The following is a 21,483-nucleotide window of genomic DNA, read 5'->3' as shown; positions in this document are numbered from 1 at the left end:
GCATTAAATGCTTCACATGAATTTCCAAGTGTAATTCTCACAAAAACAGAAAGATACTGGAGTATCTCCATCATATGGATGAAGAAACAGGTTCAGAGAGATTAAACTTTCCTAAAGTCATATGGCCAGGAAGTTGCAAAGTTAGGACCTGAACTCAAATTTACATTAACTCAAGTTTCAGAATCTGCCAAAAGGGGCATTAAAAATGCTGGTGTAATTTATTACAGAGTCTGCATGGAAAAAATTATAGGTGGAACAGTCATTGAACAGGAGGTGTGCAGTTATTAACAAATCTTTGAACCAGGGCTTGCTGTCCTCAGCAGTGCTCCTCAAATTCTCTCCTGTTTCACAGTTCATTTTATTTTCCAGAGGAAAGTAAACTTTCCATTGACATTTCTGGGTGCTATCAAGTTGTCTTGAAAGGGAGGAATCCAGCTCAACAGACCACCACAATCGCTCAGAGCTGCAGATCTTCATCCAAAGGCTGGCTCCTCAGGTGTGTCTTGCTCTCCTGAACAACCCACCTCTCTTTCCACTTCAGAGTTGGAGGCTGAGGCAAAAAGAAGCTTAAAGGCAGAGCTGGCCCTATTCATTGTCCCAGTAGGTAACTGCCCTTGTATGTGACTGGAAGGGCTGCTCAAACATCCACCTATACCCACATTCCCTTTCCTCTCAGCAACCACTGATCCACTTGGCCTGAAATTCAGAAGTCAGGCAATGTCTCTAGCAGAGCCCTTACAGATTCCATCATGCTTTGAAATATGTGATATTAAGTAACCAAGGGGAGGGGTAAAGGCTTAAAGATGTCCCAATGGGATGGGAAGTAGCCTGGGAAACTAACTTTGTTCCCACCACACTCTGACCTCTTATTAGTGGTGAGACCGCAACCATCTTTCCTGTTTGGTCAGAAATCCCAGCTGGGAGGGTGAGCCAGAGCCAAGACTGACTACCAAGAATTAACAGGCAAGGTCATTACTTACCACGAACTCTGGAAATGTGCCCAAGTAACATGCAAATCCAACAAAAAGCATCCAGCCAAGCACTATCATGATAACAAGTAAAACAATTTCTAAGACACGATTGCACAGTGAAGGGCTATTCACCAAGATCTTGACAAAGGAATGTGCTCATGAAACCCTCAGTTGGTAGAGGTCCTTAGCTCCAAAGCATCCACAACTCTCTAGTGGGGAAGTTGGAGTTCAGTAGGGCATTGTGACATCATGATGACATGGACTGGACCACAGAAGGTCAGAGAGACTGCCCCCAGATGAGCAGTGAGTGGCAATGTAAGCTCTCTGAATGCGTTATCTCACGGCAACAATATGAGGTAGGTACTATTATTTACCCCATTTTACCAATGAGAAAACTGAGGCTTACAAAGCCTAGTCAGTTCCGTCACTCAGTCGTGTCCGACTCTTTGTGACCCCATGGACTGCAGCACTCCAGGCTTCCCTGTCCATCACCAACTCCTGAAGCCTGCTCAAACTCATGTCCATCAAGTCGGTGATGCCATCCAACCATCTCACCCTCTGTCATCCCCTTCTCCTCCTGCCGTCAATCTTTTCCCAGCATCAGGCTCTTTTCCAATGAGTTGGCTCTCCGCATCAGGTGGCCAAAGTATTGCAGCTTCAGCTTCAGTATCAGTATTTCCAATAAATATTCAGGACTGATCTCCTTTAGGATGGACTGGTTTGATCTCCTTGCATCCAAGGGACTCTCAAGAGTCTTCTCCAACATCACAGTTCAAAAGCATCAATTCTTCAGAGCTCAGCTTTCTGTATGGTCCCAAGTGATCTGCATTAGGTCACACAGGTGATGCTCCAGATCAGGGCCCAGTTGCCTGTTAGGAAGTTGAGCTCTTTAGACTAAGACTGCGGTTGGGAAAGGTGCATTCCTAGGTCAATGACAACTGTGAATGAAACACAACTGAATTCTAGGGAAATGAGAAGTCTTTATTTCTGTCCCTGCAACCCTTCCCCTCCCACCTCTCCTCCTCATCATTTTATAGCACTCTTTAACACTTTTGTTCAGTTCCTGTCCACTGGTTCTCTTTTCTTGGCCTTCAAGAAGCCACAAGCATTCTTTACCTATTCTCACAGAAAACTCCAGTTAATGCCATGGCTCCCTTCTTAACTGTCCTGTCTATTAAACCGGCTTTTATGACCACACTTCCTGAACAAGTGGTTCATAAAGCCTTTCTTTCCAGTCCATGCTTTGCTTCCACACTTCACACCTTGACTTCTGCCCCAACCCCACTAACTGGGGTTAAAGGTGATCATACCACATATTCTACTACATATTGGGTTGTCCAAAAAGTTAGTTCAGATTTTTTCTCTAAATTGTTACTGGAAAACCTGAACGAACTTTTTGCTAACTCATTACTGGCTTTTCTCCTATAACAATACATCCTAGGTCAATTGAGAAAAAAAATCTAAACACATTCCGTTTTCCATTTCTAATAAGGAGCTTTATTGAGGTATAAATTACATAGGATAAAACACATTCATTTTCAGTGTACGACTGATACAATTTAAAAAATGTATCAGTCTTGTAACTACCACCACAATTAGGACAGACAAAATTGTGATCACCTCAAAAAACTCCCCATACCCCTCTGAAGTCAATCCCTTCTCCCTAAATTCCTTGGTCCCTGACAACCACTGAACTTCATCTAAATGAAATCATAACCTTCTTCCACTGGCTTCTCCACTGGCTTCTCTCACTTAGCATTAACGCTTTTGAGATTCATTCATGTTGTACAATAGTCAGTTCTTTCTCAATGAATATTATTGCATTGTACGGTTGTATCAGTTTGTCAATTTCCCTGTCAAATAGCGTTAGGGTTGTTTCCAGTTTTGTGCTATGTTGAACAGAGATGTTATAAATACTTGCATATAATTTTTAGAGGGAACATAAGTTTTAATTTTTCTAGGGTAAATCCCAAGAGGAGGATTAGTGGATCATAGGGAAAGTGCCTGTTTAAAAATTTCTCTATCACTAATTTTCAGCAATTTGATTTTGCGGTTGCTTTGTGTAAATTTCTGCATGCTTTTTCTACCTGGGGGTTGGTGAACTTCTTGAATCAGTGTGTTTATGGTTTTCATAAAATTGGAGAAATGTTTGGCTACTGTTTCTTCAAACATTTCTTCTGTCCCCCAGTTCCTCTTCTGTGACCCCCATCACATGTGGAGTTTGTCCCACCGCCTGCTGGAACTCTGTTCATTATTCTTCTCTTTGTGTTCCACTTTGGATATTTTCTATTGCAGTCTTTTTCAACTTCAATCATCTTTCCTGCTAATCTTCTAAGCTTCTGTTAATCCCATACAGTATATTTTAAATTTGATGTTGTATTTCTCATCTCTTAGAAGTTCAATTTCTTTTTTTTTTCAAATGCTATCTTTCAGTTTTCTCCATATATTGTTCATGTTTTCCTTTACATCATTGAGCGTATTTGTGAGATTGATAATAAACATTTTAAGGGTCCATTGCTGTTACTTCTGGGGCTGTTTCGGTGGTTGTTTTTTCTCTTTGTCATGGATGATATTTTCCTGCTTCTTTGAATGCCTGGCAACTTTGGTTAGACGTTCAACATTGGGAATTTTACACTTGAGTGCAGGAATTTTTTGCATTCTATTCAGCAGTGTTGGGTTTCCTTCTGGGATTCAGTTACGTTCTCTGAGTCAGTCTGGTTCTCTGAGGTGTGTTTTAAGCTCTGCGGCGGTGGATCAAGAGCAGCCTTTACTCTAAGAGTAATCACCCCTACTGCTGAACTATGACCCTTCTGAACACTCTCCCTGATGCCTATGGTGTTAGGTCTCCCATTCCGTGGAATTTTCCACATCCCCAGCCTCTTTGGGAGCTCCCAGAAGTGTTTGGCCTACTGTTTCTGGGTGGTTCTTGTTCCCAGCCTCACGGAGTCTTTACCCCACGTGTGCACAGACAGAACTCAGCCAAAGACTCACAGGGGTCCCTGTGGAGATCTCCAGAGTGCTTCCTCTGTGGAATCGCCTCTTTTCAGGACTCCACCCTGCAAGTTCCTGGCACTCTGGTTTCCTTGGCACACCACTATCCTTCTTTTTGACTTGGCTTCGTTCAGGTAACCCATGTCTGTGCTGCAGGCTGAAAGCTGCCTCGATGCAGTAGGCTGGGGCAACTGGAAGGCTCAACTCTCTTGTTTCCTGTCTTTCAAAGTTCACGGACTGGTGCTGGCCCTTGTGCAAGACCTGAAGATAATTATTTCATATATTTTGTACAATTTTCTATTTGTTTATGGAAAGAAGGCAACTCCTGTAGAGGCTGATCGTTCATAGAAGCAGAAGTCTAACTTATTTTTCTGTTCCTGTGTAGTATTCCACGTGTATGTCCTCCTTCTCCCTTTCTCTTACTCTTTCTTTTTTCTTTGTCTGTGCTGTGCAGCTTCCCCAACCAGGGATGAAACGTGGGCCCCAGCAGAGAAAGTGCCACTCCTAACCACTGCCACGGAGTTCCCTCATCTTTATCTCAGTAATAGATATATCAGGCAAGATCGAGTCAGGAGATAGAAACCACAATAATTTGGACAGAGAAAGTTCAACAAAAAGAATTAGTAACTAGGAACAGGAGATTAACGGAAGAGGTTGAAAGCTGTACATATCATAGGACTAGCATATATGGACAGCAGTCATCACCACTAGAACTGAGGCAAAGTATCCAAGGTAGGAATAAACTGGAAAGAGTGCCTTCCCCTCCAGGGCAGAGATCCAAAACTTGTTGGAGAAGTGATGGTCAGGGCCAGCTGGATGGTAGGGAAAATCCAATGAGCTGCTGTAGGCTGGAGCTGGTACATAGGGAACCACTCATTGAGATGCTGGTGGAGTTTGCTGGAAGTCTCCGGTGGCGGGAGGTGGTGGGGGGATGGTTTGTCAGGTTTACTGATCTTCACTGAGAATCCACCTTCTGCGGATATGCCAGTAGAATGGACTAGAAAGCCATCTCATTGTGGGGGCGGGGGCGGCGCATAGAACTGATTGACTACCACGGGTGCCACTGAAACTCAGTGAGGAGGAGTTTACAGAGGACCACTGAAGCTGCACAAAGTGAGCACCACCACCCCACTCGTACCCCTGGCAGCCACACAGTAGGACCAAAATAGCACACTGGAGGGAGGAAGTCTCTTCCTCCTTAGTATCACCCTAGGCCCTCTATCGACAGAACTTAATATCAAGCCCACTAGCGGGGGAAAATGCTTAAAAGGTCCAGTTCCAGAATTGCAGAGCAAGCAATGAATGGTGGGCTTGGAACTGAAAGGTAATAAGCAAGCAATAGGCAAAATATGCGTTTAGACTTCTTTTTTCCCCCAACTTTTTACCACGATAAACATTATTGTGATTGCGAAAAACAAAATTTCTTAGACAAATTTCTCTTGAGTATTATTTTTTTTTACTTCACCAGAGAAGGCAAAGTGACCCTCAAAGAGTTATGCTGGTTCAGACAGAGCATGAGAGGTTATATAAAATCTTTATAAAAAAAGAACCAGTTTAAAAAAGAAAGATTACAGTTTCATTTCACGAGGTCAAAGGACATTTGTGGAAGGACTGCCTGAGATGCAGCATATGCTGTCGGTCAGTGAACAACACCACAATCTTCACACATCTAAGAAGTAAATGATACTGTCCTCTGGTGAACAAAATTTCTAAATTTTTATGAGGTCCAATTTGTCTATTTTTTTCTTTTGTTGCCTATGTCCTTCATGTCATATCCAAGAAATCACTGCCAAATCTAATCTTAGGAAGTTTTTTTCCTATATTTTCTCCTAGGAGTTTTATTGTTTTAAGTCTTAACATTTAGGTCTTTGATCCATTTTAAGTTAATATTTGTATATGGTATTGCATAAGGATCTAACTTCATTTTTGCATATGGATAGTCAGATTTCCCAATGCCATTTGCTGAAAAGACTATTCTTTTCCCATTGAATGGTCTTGACACTTTTGTCAAAAATAATTGACTATAAATGTGAGGGTCTGTTTCTGGACTCTCTACTCCATTGGTGGCATACTTTAGTAAAAATTATAGAGGCAGAAAGTAGAATGGTGGTTTTCAGGGGTTGGAGGGAGGGAAGAATGGGAAGTTATTATTTAATGGGTATGGCCTTTGTTTCATAAGATAAGAAGATTTATGGGGACAGATGGTAGTGATGGCTATAAAACATTATGGATGTATTTATTACCACTGAACTGCTTACTTAAAATGGTTAAGATAGTAAATTGTACATTATGTGTATTTTATAATTAAAAAAAATTTTTTTAAGAAGTAAATGATAAGGATACATTTGTCTGATAGTCAGAATACCAAGGTTTTATCCCTAAACAATGTGTCTGGTAGGACCCATAACTGTGAAAGCAGAATATAAACAGAGATCAGAAGCAGAGCACCAATAAAAAATATTATAATTTTAAACAAGCCATTCTTGTGATTTTTTTCAAGCTATAAACAAAGGTGCAGAATATACACATTACCCATTTCTTAGCCTGGGGGCTTTTTTTCCCCTTTTAATATAATGAACATCTTTGCACAAACATCCCAGGTACTTTTATTTCTGTAAGACAAATTCCCCAAAGTGAGGTTAAAACTAGTACATATTTAATTTCATAATCTTTTCTCCCTCCAAACACTGTCAGTGATATGTCTCTTATTCAACAGGATCTCAGAAACAAGAACATAGATAATAAATAGTTCACTAAACCCCAGTTTGCTCATCAGTAAAAGAGATAATAATTGATATAATTATTCCAATAATATTATCAACAACAATATTATTATCAATAATAATTGATACAAATCCCATCTAGGTGAATTCATGCAATAGAGCACATAAAACTCTTGAGCAATGTATCCTCCATGTGGGAAATGATAGCATGCGTGCATGCACAAACAGGCATAGTGTCCTAGTGCCTGTGATCCATCCACAGTGATTAAACCAGAAGAGAATTTCTGGTTTGAATGGAAGGCCTCTTTCATAAAAGGTTTTCATAAAAGACTGAAGAAACTTGCTTAGGCCTTTCTTCTAACTAGATCGCTTTTCCTTGATTAATGGATTTGTGACGGGATCTGTAAGACCTCAGAATCCCTGGAAGTTTCACAGTTCCTGAGGTGTGATAGGTCTGGGTGATGTGCTCTTAAGAGGCCTCATCCTTCAACCTTCTCACCTCCCACCTGTCTCCTGGCTTCCACTCCCCGCCTCCTCTCTTCACAGTGAAGCAGTCAGACTTCTTTTACAACTCAGGTCATGTCACTCCTCTGTTCAAAACCCTGCAGTGGCATCCTCTTTTTCTCAGAGCAAAAGTTTAAGGAAGAAAAAAGCAGCCCCTGACATCTGAGAACTGGACTGACCCAGATAGGCCTCAGTGTTGCTAGAAGATGACCTGGACTCACAGCCAAGCTTCTGTTATCTCTTGTTGGATATAAACAATCTCTCCGAACACTGGCATCATACAGCACAGACCATGATAAGATGAGACAAAACAAGTCCTTATCATAACTTCATCTAAGCAGAGACAAAAACAAGGTTACTGTGCAACCCGGGAAATAGCAAACATCCTCTTCTCTCTGCTGATGTGACTACTGCTGCTTTACCAATTACAGCCTTAACCCTGCTCCCATTTGGCCATCTGAGAGATAATATTTATTGAGATATCCAGTCTCAGAATTGTCCCTGGCTTCTGAAAACACTCAATCCAAAGTAAAGCTTTGATTCCATAAGTCCTCTCCCAAATTACCCAGAGCCCAAATCCTGAAATAGGTTCTTTCCACGCTCTTACTCAGTCGTCCTGGCAGTTTTCCACAGTACGTGCTCCCTTACCACAAGGAGGGATCAACCCTACTTGAGTATGGGTGTGGTCCTGATGGTCTCTCACGGGAGGGCACTAACAAGCCAGAGTCACAATTGTCCACAAAATCCCTTTAGTGGGTCTCAGACTTTATCATGCATTAGAATCACGCAGGCTTGTAAAGACTGCTTTACAGCAGAAACTAACTCCAACTAAAAACAAAAAGCAACAAAAGACCGCTTGACCCAATCCCCAGGGTTTCCTATTTAAGTCTGGGGTGGGGCCTTAGAATGCACATTTCTGTAAAGATCCAAGTGATGCCGAGGAAATCTGGGGACCATACTGGAAGAATCATTGCCCCTAAACCATCTGTGGCTGCCCCGTGTTTCTTTGAATTGCCTACTTCTGCTTCCTCACCTCTTCATTTGGCTCCAGCCACACTGGCCTCCCTGCAGTTTCCCCAAGCACACACCTGTCTAAAGGCCCTGGATGTCCTCTAACACGGAATGCTTAGTCTGTCAGGGAGACCTACCTTTACCTTCTTACCCTGCCTTTAAAAAATCTATTCCTCACGACATGTAATCACTTCTAACATATGGTCTCATTTACTTAGTATATTTATTGTTTTGCTCTTACTAATAAAAGAATGACATCCTGAGGACTGCCAATACTTTTGTCTACTTTGTTTACTTCTCTATCGTCAGATCTAGAAAAATACTGTAGGGGAGCAAAATTTGCCACCCTAAAACGTGTCCCTTTGGTAGGAGGATTAATTGACGATGATTACTTTTAAAGCCCAAGAGACTCAGGAAGAATCTTTGACCTTCCCCTATTCCCTGGTGGCTCAGACGGTAAAGCGTCTGCCTGCAATGCGGGGGCCCCGGGATCCCCTGGAGGAAGAAATGGCAACCCACTCCAGCACTCTTGCCTGGAAAATCCCATGGACGGAGGAGCCTGATAGGCTACAGTTCATGGGATCGCAAAGAGTAGGACACGACTTCACTTTCACTTTCACTTTCAACTGCCTCAAAGGTTTTAGATAGAGGGTCTGTTCCCCAGGTAAGCTATCACCCGCAAGGAATATGAGCTAGGCGTGAGAGTAACTGGGCAGAGCCTAGAACTCAGAGTCTCCTAGGCTCTACAAGGCTCAGCAAATATTTGTTTATCAAACATTTACTTTTCATCTCCATGTAAACTATCTCCCCTTTGAGGTTTCAAACCACAACCCCCAACATCCTCTTTTGCCTTTGGCTGAAGATGGTATTTAAGGTGGGGGCTTCAGCCATTGTGGTTACTCACAGTTCTCCTGGGTCTCTCCCAGATATACGTGTTATTAATTTCAGTCTGATTTTCTCCTGTTTTTCTGTCTGGTGTCAGTTTACTTTTTAGACCAGCGAGAAGAAGTTACAAAAATAGAGGAAAATTTCTTCCTCCCCAACAATATCTAGCAAATAGCCCATGTTCAACAAAAGTTTGTTGAATAAATAAGTGCTCCTTCCAACCTTTCATCATCATCTACTAAGAGAGTCACAGTATTCCTACCTTTGGCTCTTCTCATAAATACAATCACCCTCCTGCCCACACAACCTCTTTAGAGTTACAATAGCAAGCTCTGGAGACTGGCTCAAACCAGGGCTGCAAAGCTAGTAAGTAAGTAACTCATTCAAGCAGACCAAACAAGGCCAGCAAATTGCATCTCTTCGTCTTACTGCTCCAGATGACCTTATGAGCGAATCTCCTACTTTTGTCTTCAAAATCTTTTTGTCACTTGACTTTTTCCTCTTTCTGCCGCCAGCGTGGCTATGCTCTGCCCTGCCCCGTCCCGCAAAGCCAACCCCTTCCCCCCACGTTGCACAACCCTCACTCAGCTGTTTTACCTCCCAGTTCTAGACCTGTTCGGTTTTCCTGTCTAGCCGCACCCCCCCCCACCCGCCCCGAGGATTTGCTTTTGAAGTTCCATTACCCCTTCCTTTCTAAATGCAACTACAACTCGGGGGTCTTGATCTTTCTCGATACTCAGCCGAATTTAACACATCCTTCTCGAAACTCTCTCCCCAGAACAGCGCCAATATCTTCTACCTCCTTTACTGGCTCTCCTAGGGTCCTTCCTATTCCTTTCTTCACAGATGTCCCCGAGTTTCCTTCCAGCAAGCCGGGTCATGGTTCCGTGGGCGCTCACGGTTCTCAGCGGATCGGTCATCAGACCGCGGGCGGAGCCTGGCTGAGCCCCGGGCATTGGACGCGGGCGGACTTTCGAGCCTGGGAAGGGGCGGGCTCTAGGACCGCTCGGGAAGTTTGGTCCGCGGCAGCCTCCGTCCAGGGAAAGTGCGGAAGGAGATCCTGGGGCTGGGGTCGTGGAACCGGCCTCGCGGTCCTGGGTGGAGATGGAGTTCGACAGCGAGGCTCTCCGGCGACTCCTTGGCAAGGTGCGGGCAGCCGGCCGGGCAGGGTCTGGGGCGCCGGGGTCCCGGGGCGTCCGCCCGTGGCCAGCCTACTTCCTCGGGGCTTGGAGCCAGGGTGGGCTGGCCTGAAGCCGGCTGCGGGGAATGGGTGCCGTGCGGCCGCGGCTCTGGCTCCCCCCCGCAGTTCCGAGATTCCCCCCAACCTGCACCCGTTCTTACACCTTCTCACGCCACCAGCTTCTCTCTCTGTCTCAGCTTCCAGCACTCGCCCATCCCTTTAACCACGCCTTTCTCTCAGCAGAAATGGCCTACCCCCACCCACACCCCTCTGTTTTTGACTTGCAGTGTTCATTCTTTGGGATTCAGATGTTACTCCCTAGGAGATAGAATCACTCCCTCCTCTCTCCTTGCTTTCGGATATATCGATGATCACACCGTGGAGTAATTATTTCTATACAGACCTTACTCTTTGAAGGTGAACTTCATGGCGGCTCAGACAGCGCTTTATTTATTCCCTCATCTAGCCCTGTGTCTGACAACGACGGGGGTGCTAAGTAACTGCGGTAAATGAAAGACTGGTGTAGATTTGGGGATGAAAACAGGGTTGGAAGGCCCAGAAGAGATCCTCTTAAGGTTGAAAGGTTGACTGGGAGGGCTGACCCAGAAGTCTGACCTGCAATTCTAGGGCGTGACTAAGGTCAGTTTCCACGTTACACCAGGCTGTTAGTCCAGGCTGTCTGATTCCCCACCAGTGTACAGTCTTGAGGCATACTTTTCCACCAGTTTCTTAGTTCAGTGATTCATAACGCTTTGTAAGACTTACCTGTGCGGAAGGCATACATTTGTGACGTTTTTGTTGGGTTCGTGTCTTTTTGATTGAAATTGTTTATATGCCTGATTTGGATGATTTTATCTATTGTGACAGATGTGTAGGTCTTGTAGGAAAAGAAATATCATCGTACCTAGGGTTACAGGCTTTCTGGCTCCTCTTCAGAGAATATTAAATTAAAAGAACCGCTTTATAAAGTTTTTCAATGAGGGGAACATGATGTGTCCAGGGGGAAGAATTGCTGAAGTTGAGACGAGAAAAAAACACTTAATAATTTTGAGGGGACTGGAATGCAGGAAAAAGATAAAAGAGAGACAGTGATTTTCTCAGGGGTTGAAGCAGAATAGTTGAGGAAGATTTTTATCAGTGCATAGGATAGAGTCTGGCACACTGGTGCTTAATAAATCTCTGTTGGATATGTAAATTAAGGAAACCAGTTAGAAACAAGTCAGTCTAGCAGATATTTCCAAAGTTCCTTAGTCCTTGAAGTAGGCAAATAATATAACAACTTAATATTTAGAAATAATTTTAGTGCTGCAAATTTTGTGAATAGTACATTAAAAGCAAGCAACTGTATGGAGAATGTGAAAAATCTTGAAAACAAAGGAAACCTTATAAATATTCCCGCCTAGATAAATATTCCAACTTCATGGCTATGAAGATATCTGCTTTCTCCAGGTTGACCTATAGAGTCAATGCAGTTCCAATCAAAATTCTAACAGGGTGTATGGGGAATTTTTCAAATTGATTCTAAAATTCATTTGGAAGGACAAAAGGCCAAGAATAATCTTGACATTCATACAGAAGAATAGGTGTGGGGCTTGCTCTACCAAATATCAAGACTAGTAATTGAGACTTAGTGTGGTATTGGTATAGGATAGAATGATTAACCAGGGGAACAGACTAGAGGGCTTAGAATCATGTTCACATATGTTTTGAAAATGCTATATAAAACAGAAGAGGCATTGCAGAAAACTACAGAAAGGAGAATACAGGGACAAATGATTATCCATGTTGGAGAAAATGAAATTGGACCTTACTAACTAACTAGAAATTCCCCATGGATTAAAGATTTAAATGTAAGAGATGAGCTTTAAAAACATACAGAGGTAAATGGAGGGAAGAATCTTCATGAACTCAGAGTATGCAAACATTTTTTAAACAAGATGTAAAATACTCAAAGAAGAGACTGATAAATTTGACTGCATTCAAACTAAGAACTTTTATGTGTAAAAAGAGTGTGAAGAGGCAAAATACAAACTTGGTGAATAATATTGTAATGCATAATTGAGAAAGTATTGGTATCCAGATTATATAAATTAGCCTACATATCAATATTAAAACCAATACAAAATTGGACAAAAGGCATAAATAATCATTTTTTGAAAAATAAAAGAAGACGACAGGGAAATGAGTGTTTTTCCAATCCATTAGTAACCATGGAAAAGCAAATTGAGACCATGGTAAAACACCATTTTCTCTCACTATGTGGGTGACTTAGTTGCTCAGTCATGTCTGACTCTTTGCAAACCCATGGACTATAGCCCACCAGATTCCTCTGTCCGTGGAATTTTCCCAGCGAGAATACTAGAGTGGGTTGCCATTTTCTCCTCCAGGGGATATTCCTGACCCAGGGGTCTCTTGCACTGTCAGGCTAATTCTTGACCACTGTGTCGCCTGGGAATCCCCACTGTTGGTGGTTAAATGGTTATTTAATCATTTGGGAAACAGCTTGGGCTTTTAAAAATTAATTTGATTATGTCTATTTTATGTCCTTCTACATCTAAGTAGATACCGTAGATGATTCATAATATATGAAGCAAGAGACATTTGCAGAATTATTCATAATTCAAAATTAGAAACAACCCAGATGTTCATTGATGGAAAAGATGGTTTGTTCTATATTCATTCACACAATGGAAAACACTACTCTGCAGCAGTGAAAATGAATGAAATATTACAACACGCAGCAATAGGAGTGAATCTTAGAAACAGTATGTTCAGGAAAAAAATTGGAGATTATATACAAAATTATATTTTAATTAAACCAAAAAGCTGCTAAGCAATAGAGAGTGGTACTTAAGGATGCACACAAATGATAAAAACTATGGACGAGGAAAGGCAAAGGAATATGACTACAATTTAAGGTAGGCAGTTGAATGGTTGAGAGAAGAAAAACCCAGACAGATGTAATGGGATTGGAAAGGTCTGTGCTGTCCAATAGTATGGTAGCCACTCACCACATGTGGCTTTTTACTGCCGGGGTCCAGCCCCGGTGGATCCAGGGTAATTCGAAGGGGAGATGGAGTAGGCGTCCTAGGAAAAAACTTACTTAATTACAGATATAAAGAGAGATTAGAAAAGAATACTGTAGTAGGAAAATTAGTGGAGAAAAAGAGGCTGAATAACTTGGTTTTCATCGAATAGCATCCACGCTCCAGATGGGAATTCAGCCAGAAGGGGAAAGAAAGAACGACACGGGGGAATCAGTCTTTCCAGAAACTGATCTGATTTCTTTATTTTCAGGTTTGCTTATATACTTTTTGTTATACATAGGGATGAATACAGAGTCACGCGGAGTCAGCAGACCTGACCTTTGTCAAAATCAGGTGCTTCATATAAAATTATACAAAGGTCTTAGAGGTTTTACATCATCTTCTGGCCATGAGGCCTGCTGACATTTTATGGCCCTTTCTGATAACGGTCAGTCAACCAGAAAACTTATTTTTTCCAGGGGTGATTTTTTCTTAAACCAGGCGCCACCCTCCAAATAAAGTTGCATTCCTATAGGGTGAGGGTGTAGTGAGTTACAATCAAGAAAGGAAATTTACTTAGCCTAAGGTTTAACATAATTAATCTTAAAGGTTAATACTTATTTCTCCTATATGCTAGTTATATTCATTATAAGGGCAGGGAATATGGAGATTTAGCACCAAATATTGGCTCAACAAATGAAAAACCCTTCACCAATATAATTTCTAATCAACCCACTAATACTATACTAATAATTTTGTAACTTCTCAAAAGAATCTGTATATAGAAAGTTTAAAGCATCTCGTGCCTCTCACGGTTGGGAGGCTGTAAACAATCACATGTGGCTGGATGAACCTGCTCAGGCAGGCTAGAGAACCTTCAGAGGAGTTTGTAAGTTGAAACATTCTTGTCACGCCCAGGAATTTTTATTAACTGGAGCTGCAAGTTAACTCCTTCTCCGAGAGAGGTGGTGGGGGAACAGCCCCCTGTAAAGTCAGAGGTATAGGTGAGCGCATAAGACAGTAAAGTAGGTAGACTCTGGTTTTGGGGGTAGATGCTCAGAAACGGGGTTTCCTGAGGCTCGATCCCGCCTTTGCGTATGCCGAAGCCTCCTTCCTCATGACCTTTGCCATGGGCAGAATTCCTCACGCTGGCTCCCGGCATCTTATATTCATCAAAATTAGATAAAATTAAAAATTGAGTTTCTCAAGTCACACCAGCCACAAGTGTCTACCGTATTCAACAGCACACACAATGATCTTTTCCATTATGGCAGAAAGTTTTGCTGAACAGCACTGGAGGGTAGGTTGGTTTATAAGTGTTTATTTTTCAAAATGTGTATATATGTATATATATGTTTATGTGTCTGTGTGTGTGTGTGTGTGTATATATATATATATATATATATTCTTTAGTATATATTAAATACTAGGTTTGGAAAGATTTTCTGGTTCTCTAATTTCTATTTCTACCTTCCCTGACTGAGTTACCTTGAACAGGTAACTTAACCTAGATTTGCTCACTCATAAAATAATAGGATTGGACTTAATTTGTAAGATTCCTTAATGCTTAATTTGTTAAAAAAAAAATGAAATGATGCCGTAAAATACTCCTCAGTGTCCAACATTTGAGCAGTGTCATACAGGAGTACTCTGATGTTCTAAATACCAGTCTACTAAATACGCACACTGCAGTGGAGCAGATTAAGATTGAATTTTAGTAACTTCTCAATTTTGCAGTCGTATCCATTTTTTTAGTGTACAGTTTTATTTATTTGTTTATTTCTGGCTGTGCTGGGTCTTCACTGCCGCACAGGCTTTTCTCTAGTTGCGGTGAGCAGCGCTGTTCTCTAGTTTCAGTGCACGGGCCTCTCATTGAGGTGGCTTCTCTTGCTGTGGAGCACGGCTCTAGGGCGCATGGGCTTCGGCAGTTGCAGCACGTGGGTTCAGTAGAGGCTCCCAGGCTCTGGAGCGTAGGCGCAACAGTGTGGCACGTGGGCTTAGCTGTTCGTGGCATGTGGAAACCTCCCGGATCAGGGATCGGACCCATGTCTCCTGCATTGGCAGGCAGATTCTTTACCACTGAGCCACCAGGGAAACCCCAGTCATAATGATTTGTATGATAGTATAAATGTTTTAGGATTTCATGGGCCAGTTTTCCTCTTTAGTTTGCTGCTTGCGCCCTTTAAGCAAATGGCATTGTCTGAGGTATATCTTCAGAGAATGTTACACAGACTTCTCTTAGGTGGTATAGGAATAGTAATGGATTATATGTTAATAGTCGTGGATTATATTTACTATTACACTAAGAAGATACTCTGTTTCATATAGACTAAAAGTGACATGACTTTTTCTTTCTGGCCATGCTGCAAGGCATGCAGGATCTTAGTTTTCCAACAGGGGATTGAACCTGGGCCCATGGCAGTGAGAATGTGGAGTCCTAACCAGTGGACCTCTAGGGATTTTTCCGTAATATATATATATTTTTAACAGATAAAATAGGTCTTTTTCATCAAGAATGAAAATCACCTATTTGACTAGTAGTGATATTTGGGTTTTCAAGCCCTAACAAAGAGTGCTTTTGCCCTTTTTCAACAGACTTTCATATTACTTTGCAATTAGATCAATTCTAGTATATATCCCTATGCACCCATTAATTATTATATTCTCAGAGGATGTTAAGAATGTAGAAAACAGCATATAATATCAACTAGAAAGCAAAAGAGAAATGATATGACGCATAATAAATGTGTAATCCAAGTGCAGCTTTTTGTACATTTGTTTAGTGTTTAGAGTTGGGATGATTTCATTCACTTTTGATTTCACTGAGTCAGGAACACTGAATCTGGGATTCATGTTTACCCTGCTGTAGGGAATACTGGTCGACCCTTCATTTTAGTGATCTTAGTGATTGCTGCTCCTGTGGATCATAATTGCTTTCTATATCCACTCTACTTGTATGACAGTTGTCTCTTTGCTGGCTGCCATCCAGTTAGCCTATATTTATTGAAGGCATGCCCTGTGCAAATTGCTGTGGGGAAATACAAAGATGAGTAAGAGTTTTCTGTTTTCAAGTTGTTAATAAATGATATGCTTTTTCTTCTGCCAAAATTTTTCCCCAAAACAAAATGACCTCCTAAAATGACCTTCCTCCTTCCCTCTATTTTCCTATACCTTTCTAGGCTCTAACATGAATTGTAGACAGCTCTTTTCAGAGGCCTCTCTGTAATTTAGATATGCTGTTGATTCATCATTTCCTGTCTGCACTTACTGTTGTACACACATTTCATTTAATACCTCACTTTTACAAATGTTAATCATGAGATTTTCATACTTTCCTGCTGAAGTTGCCAGGTGGTAGAGCTATATCTCTTGCACATGAAAAATTGATCTTGTACATGAAAAAAAAAGATTCAGAGAGAGGAAACAGGATCTGTTAGAAGTTATTCTTGATTTTCTCCTAGTCACCTCTAGCCCTAGGCTCTCACTAATCTACTTTTTGTTTCTATGGATTTTCCTATTTTTGTACTTTATATGAAAGTCATTTAATATGTGGCTTTTTGTCTGTTTTCTTTCACTTAGTATAATGTTTTCATGATTTATCCATGTATATATCAGTTCTTTATTCATTTTTATGGGTGAATTCCACTTCATGGATATATCATACTGGACATTTGGATTGTTTTCCTTATTGACTGTTATAAATAATGCTGCTATGAACAATTGTGTACAAGTTTTTGTGTGGACATGTTTTCATTTTTCTGGGGTGTATGCCTCAGAGTGGAATTGCTAGGTCATACGGTAACTCTAACAGGCTTCCCTAGTGGCTCAGTGGTAATGAATCCGCCTGGCATTGCAGCAGATGTGGGTTTGGTCCCTGTGTTGGAAAGATCCCCCAGAGAAGGAAATGGCAGCCCACTCCAGTATGATGGCCTGGGACATCCGACGAACAAAGGAGCCTGGTGGGCTACAGTCCCTAGGGTGGCAAAGAGTCAGACACGACTTAGCGACTAAGCAACAACAGTGGTAACTCTTCAGTCTTCTGAAGAATTGCCAGACTCTTCCACAGCAGCTGCACCATTTTACCACCAGTGGTGGTGTGTGTGTAGACGGTTCTGATTTCTCCTCATCCTCTCCCACATTTGTTATTGTCTGTCTTATTGTAGCCTGTCTTTTGATTATAGTATGACTCTTGATTTTTTTGTTCTTTTTTAAGATTGTTTTGGCTGTGTTCTTTGAATTTCCATATGAATTTTAAGATCGCTATGTGAATTTTTGCAAATGAGCAAAAAAAAAGTCAGCTGGGATTTTATTGTGGATTGTTGATCATTGAATCTGTTGGGGACTATTGCCATCTTAACAATATGAAGTTTTCTAATGTAGCAACAAGGGATGTCTTTCTATTTACTTAGACCCACTTTAATTACTTTCAACAATGTTTTGTAGTTTTTAGAGTCTGTTTTGCATCTTGTTAAATGTATTCGTAAGTATTTTATTATTTTTGATTGTTTTCTCAATTTCATTTTCAGAATGGTAGTAGACTCTTAACATACTTTTTTTTTTTTTTTCATTTAATCCCCACCACAAATCTAAGAGGTGGAGTGTAGGAGTCTCCTTCTCTTTGCCAATGAGAAAAGATCAAGGAAGTTACATGATTTTACCCACAGGGCAACCAAGGTGGTGTTTCTGAGACTACATCTGTTTGAATGAGGAGGCAGTTCTCTCAGCCTGACTGCAAACCCTTGCATGCTTTCTGTTCTTTCTTTGAAACCTAGTTGTAGTGCCAGGAAGGGAAATTCAAGGTATCTCAAGTGAATGAGGTATTCAGACATGAGAGGTGGATCTTTAACCATGATGTCAGGAGTGTAATTTCATGTAGATATTAAAGGCCCAGGCACTGGGTTTGAGCTGTGGTTTCACTTGCTATCTAACTCAGCAAGTTATTTTGATTCTCTAGCTTTCATTTTCTATAAAGTCGAGCAGTTATAAGCCCTGCCTACTTCACAGGGTTGTTATTAATGAGATTAAATCAAATACCATTCATGATTGTAAAATTCAGAGCCCAGGGCCTAGCCCATAGTAAGTGTTCAGTTAAATGTTAATTTGTAATTGTTCCATTGCCTATAGTTTTATTCTTATTCTGTGTTCATTTTTCTCTTTTCAGTACAAGTTCAGGGATTTAACTGTGGAAGAACTGAAGAACGTAAACATGTTTTTCCCACATTTCAGATATTCCATGGATACCTATGGTAAGAATCATTTACTCTAGATTTTGCTGTATTATTAAACTATTAATTATTTGTTCTTAGAGAGCTATAACTGTGTTATAATTTCTCATTTCTCTCTTTTATCCCCTGATTCTGAACTGCACTTTATGACCTGTGGTTTTTAAGGAAACTTGAAGTTAATAAAATTTGTATTGTATTAGTTTCCTATTGCTGCTGTAACAAATTGACACACAGTAAGTCTCTTGAAACAAATTTACTATCTTACGGTTCTGTAAGTTAGAAGCCCAGCATAAGTCTCTGTAGGTTGGAAATGTTGGTAGGTCTTAGTTCCTTTCTGGAGGCTCTGGGAGATTTAAAAAAAAAAGAGGCAAAAAAGACTCTACCTTTTTTAGTTTCTAATGGCTACCCATATTCTTTGGCTCAGAGTCACCTCCCTCCAAAGCTAGCAATTTGCATCTCTCTGTCCATCCTTCACAAATCTCCACAGAAAGGGTTTTCTGCTTAAAAATTTTTTTTTTTAATCTGTTTTATTTAGCTGTGTGGGTCTTCATTGCTGCGCCTGGGCCTCCTCTACTTGCGGCCAGCAGGGGCTACTTTCTGGTTGCGGTGCTTGGGCTTTTCTGCTTGGCGGCTTCTCTTGCTGGGAGCGTGGGCTCTGGAGTTGTCAGGCTTCGGTAGCTGTGGCATGTGGGCTTAGCTGCCCTGCATCATGTGGGGTCTTCCCAGACCAGGGACTGAGCTGGTGTCCCCTGTGTTGCAAGGCAGATTCTTACCCTCTGGACTTCCAGGGAAACCCAGGTTCTCTGCTTTTAAGAACCAATTATGGGGCTTCCCTGGTGGCTCATTGGTAAAGAATCTGCCTGCCAATGCAGGGAGCACCAAACTATTGAGCCTGTGCTCTGGAGCCTGGGAGCCGCAACTACTCGGCCCATGTGCTGCAACTACTGAAGCCCACAGGCCTTAGAGCCCGTGCTCCGCAAGAAGAGAAACCACTGCAATGAGAAGCCCCTGCACTGCCCCTAGAGAGCAGCCCCCACTGGCCACAACTGGAGAAAACCCTGTGCAGCAATGAAGATCCAGCACAGTGAAAATAAGTAAATAATAAAAAAGAAAGAACCAAATGTGATTAGCTTGCTGCTGCTGCTGCTAAGTCGCTTCAGTCGTGTCCGACTCTGCGTGACCCCATAGACGGCAACCCACCAGGCTCCCCCGTCCCCGGGATTCTCCAGGCAAGAACACTGGAGTGAGTTGCCATTTCCTTCTCCAATGCATGAAAGTGAAAAGTGAAAGTGAAGTCGCTCAGTCGTGTCCGACTCTTCACGACCCCATGGACTGTAGCCCACCAGGCTCCTCCATCCATGGGATTTTCCCGGCAAGAACACTGGAGTGGGTTGCCATTGCCTTCTCCAGTGATTAGCTTAGGCCCACTCTAATCTTACAGGATAATTTCCTCAGGGAAATTGTCAGGGTCCTTAACTTAATTGCATCTAAAAAAGCTTCTTTGCCAAGCAAGGTAATATAAATATATGTGTTCCGAGGATTAGAGTTTTGGACCTCTTCAGAGGCCATTATTTTGACTATCACATATATAGTTGATAATAAATTAATGACATTTTAGTTATCTTTTTAGCTTAATATAGAGAGTCTGGTTACCTGAGAAAGATTTTCCTTCTTCGTCTTTCAAAATTTCTGACCCCAGCTCATACTTGGAAATACATTTTATATCATGATCCCATGTATACATAACTAAAATATGATGTACACTCTGGCATTTTCTGTTCCCTCCCATTTAAAACAAGTGGTGACTAAGACTGACTAAATTGATTTCAGGACTTATGAATTAGTCAAAGCACAGAGTTTTGAAAACTTTATTCTATATATTTTGTATTTGAATTAGCTTGAGTTAAGAAAATATATCTAATTCAGCTCATATATTAGAAAAATTGGGTGTTAATTGAAGTATTTCTTAGGAGTAGCTAATTTTTGTTTTGTTTTTAATTTATTTATTTTTAATTGAAGGAAAATTGCTTTACAGTATGGTGTTGGTTTTTTCTTTTTTTAATTTTTATTTATTATTTAATGAATATATTTGGCTGTACCACATCTTAGTTGTGGTGTATGAGGACTTAGCAGCAGCAGCAGTAGCAGCAGCAGCATGGGATCTTAATTCCCTGACCAGAGATTGAACCCAGGAACCCTGCATTGGGAGCATGGAGTCTTAAGCCAATGGGCCACCAAGGAAGTCCCTGGTGTTGGTTTCTACCAAACGTCAACATGAATCAGCCATAGGTTTACCCATGCCCCCTCCCACTTGAACATCCCTCCCACCTCCCTTCCCATCCCACCCCTCTAGGTTGTTGCCAGCCCAGTTTGAGTTCCCAGAGTCATACAGCAAATTCCCTTTGGCTACTATTTTACATATCGATTCAGTTCAGTCGCTTAGTCCCATCCAACTCTTTGCGACCCCATGGACTGCAGCACGTCAGGCCTCCCTGTCCATCACCAACTCCTGGAATTTACTCAGACTCATGTCCATTGAGTCAGTGATGCCATCTAACCATCTCATTCTTTGTCGTCCCCTTCTCCTCCTGCCTTCAATCTTTCCCAACATAAGGGTCTTTTCAAATGAGTCAGTTCTTCGCATCAGGTGGCCAAAGTATTGGAGTCTCAGCTTCGTCAGTTCTTCCAATGAACACCCAGGACTGATCTCCTTTAGGATGGACTAGTTGGATCTCATTGCAGTCCAAGGGACTCAACACCACAGTTCAAAAGGATCAATTCTTCGGCACTCAGCTTTCTTTATAACTCTCACATCCATACTTGACTACTGGAAAAACCATAGCCTTGACCAGACAGACCTTTGTTGGCAAAGTTATGTCTTTGCTTTTTAATATGCTGTCTAGGTTGGTCATAGCTTTCCTTCCAAGGAGTAATTTAATTTCATGGCGGTGGTCACCATCTGCAGTG

The 21,483-nt window shown here is 41.6% G+C and overlaps 2 protein-coding genes across 4 annotated transcripts in view; one reads left to right on the top strand and one right to left on the bottom strand.

Moving 5' to 3' along the window:
* Positions 1–457: 457 nt before the first annotated feature.
* Positions 458–1,049, bottom strand: MISFA (mitochondrial sheath formation associated). Its single transcript, XM_068977356.1, has 2 exons — positions 981–1,049; positions 458–550 (listed from the first exon to the last, which is right to left on the bottom strand). The coding sequence occupies exons 1-2, from the start codon at positions 1,047–1,049 to the stop codon at positions 458–460; spliced, it is 162 nt and encodes a 53-aa protein (XP_068833457.1).
* A 9,085-nt stretch (positions 1,050–10,134) lies between these two features.
* UEVLD (UEV and lactate/malate dehyrogenase domains) overlaps positions 10,135–21,483 on the top strand; it is a 58,107-nt gene continuing 46,758 nt past the window's right edge. For all 3 annotated transcript variants that reach the window (XM_068976575.1, XM_068976576.1, XM_068976574.1), the window contains exons 1-2: positions 10,135–10,231; positions 18,453–18,537. In XM_068976575.1, coding sequence (XP_068832676.1) covers positions 10,190–10,231; positions 18,453–18,537 — 127 coding nt within the window. In that variant the 5' untranslated portion in view covers positions 10,135–10,189. The remainder of the gene's footprint in view (positions 10,232–18,452; positions 18,538–21,483) is intronic.

Source organism: Capricornis sumatraensis, chromosome 8 (genome assembly GCF_032405125.1).
Source record: "Capricornis sumatraensis isolate serow.1 chromosome 8, serow.2, whole genome shotgun sequence".
Lineage (NCBI taxonomy): Eukaryota > Metazoa > Chordata > Mammalia > Artiodactyla > Bovidae > Capricornis > Capricornis sumatraensis.
This window is presented reverse-complemented; position numbering and strand designations above follow the sequence as displayed.

Coding starts and splice junctions, on each gene's coding strand:
- MISFA (XM_068977356.1), bottom strand. CDS start 1,049: ATGATAGTGCTTGGCTGGATGCTTTTTGTTGGATTTGCATGTTACTTG. Junction 551..980: donor GCACATTTCCAGAGTTCGTG/GTAAGTAATGAC, acceptor TTTTTGCCTCAG/CCTCCAACTCTGAAGTGGAA.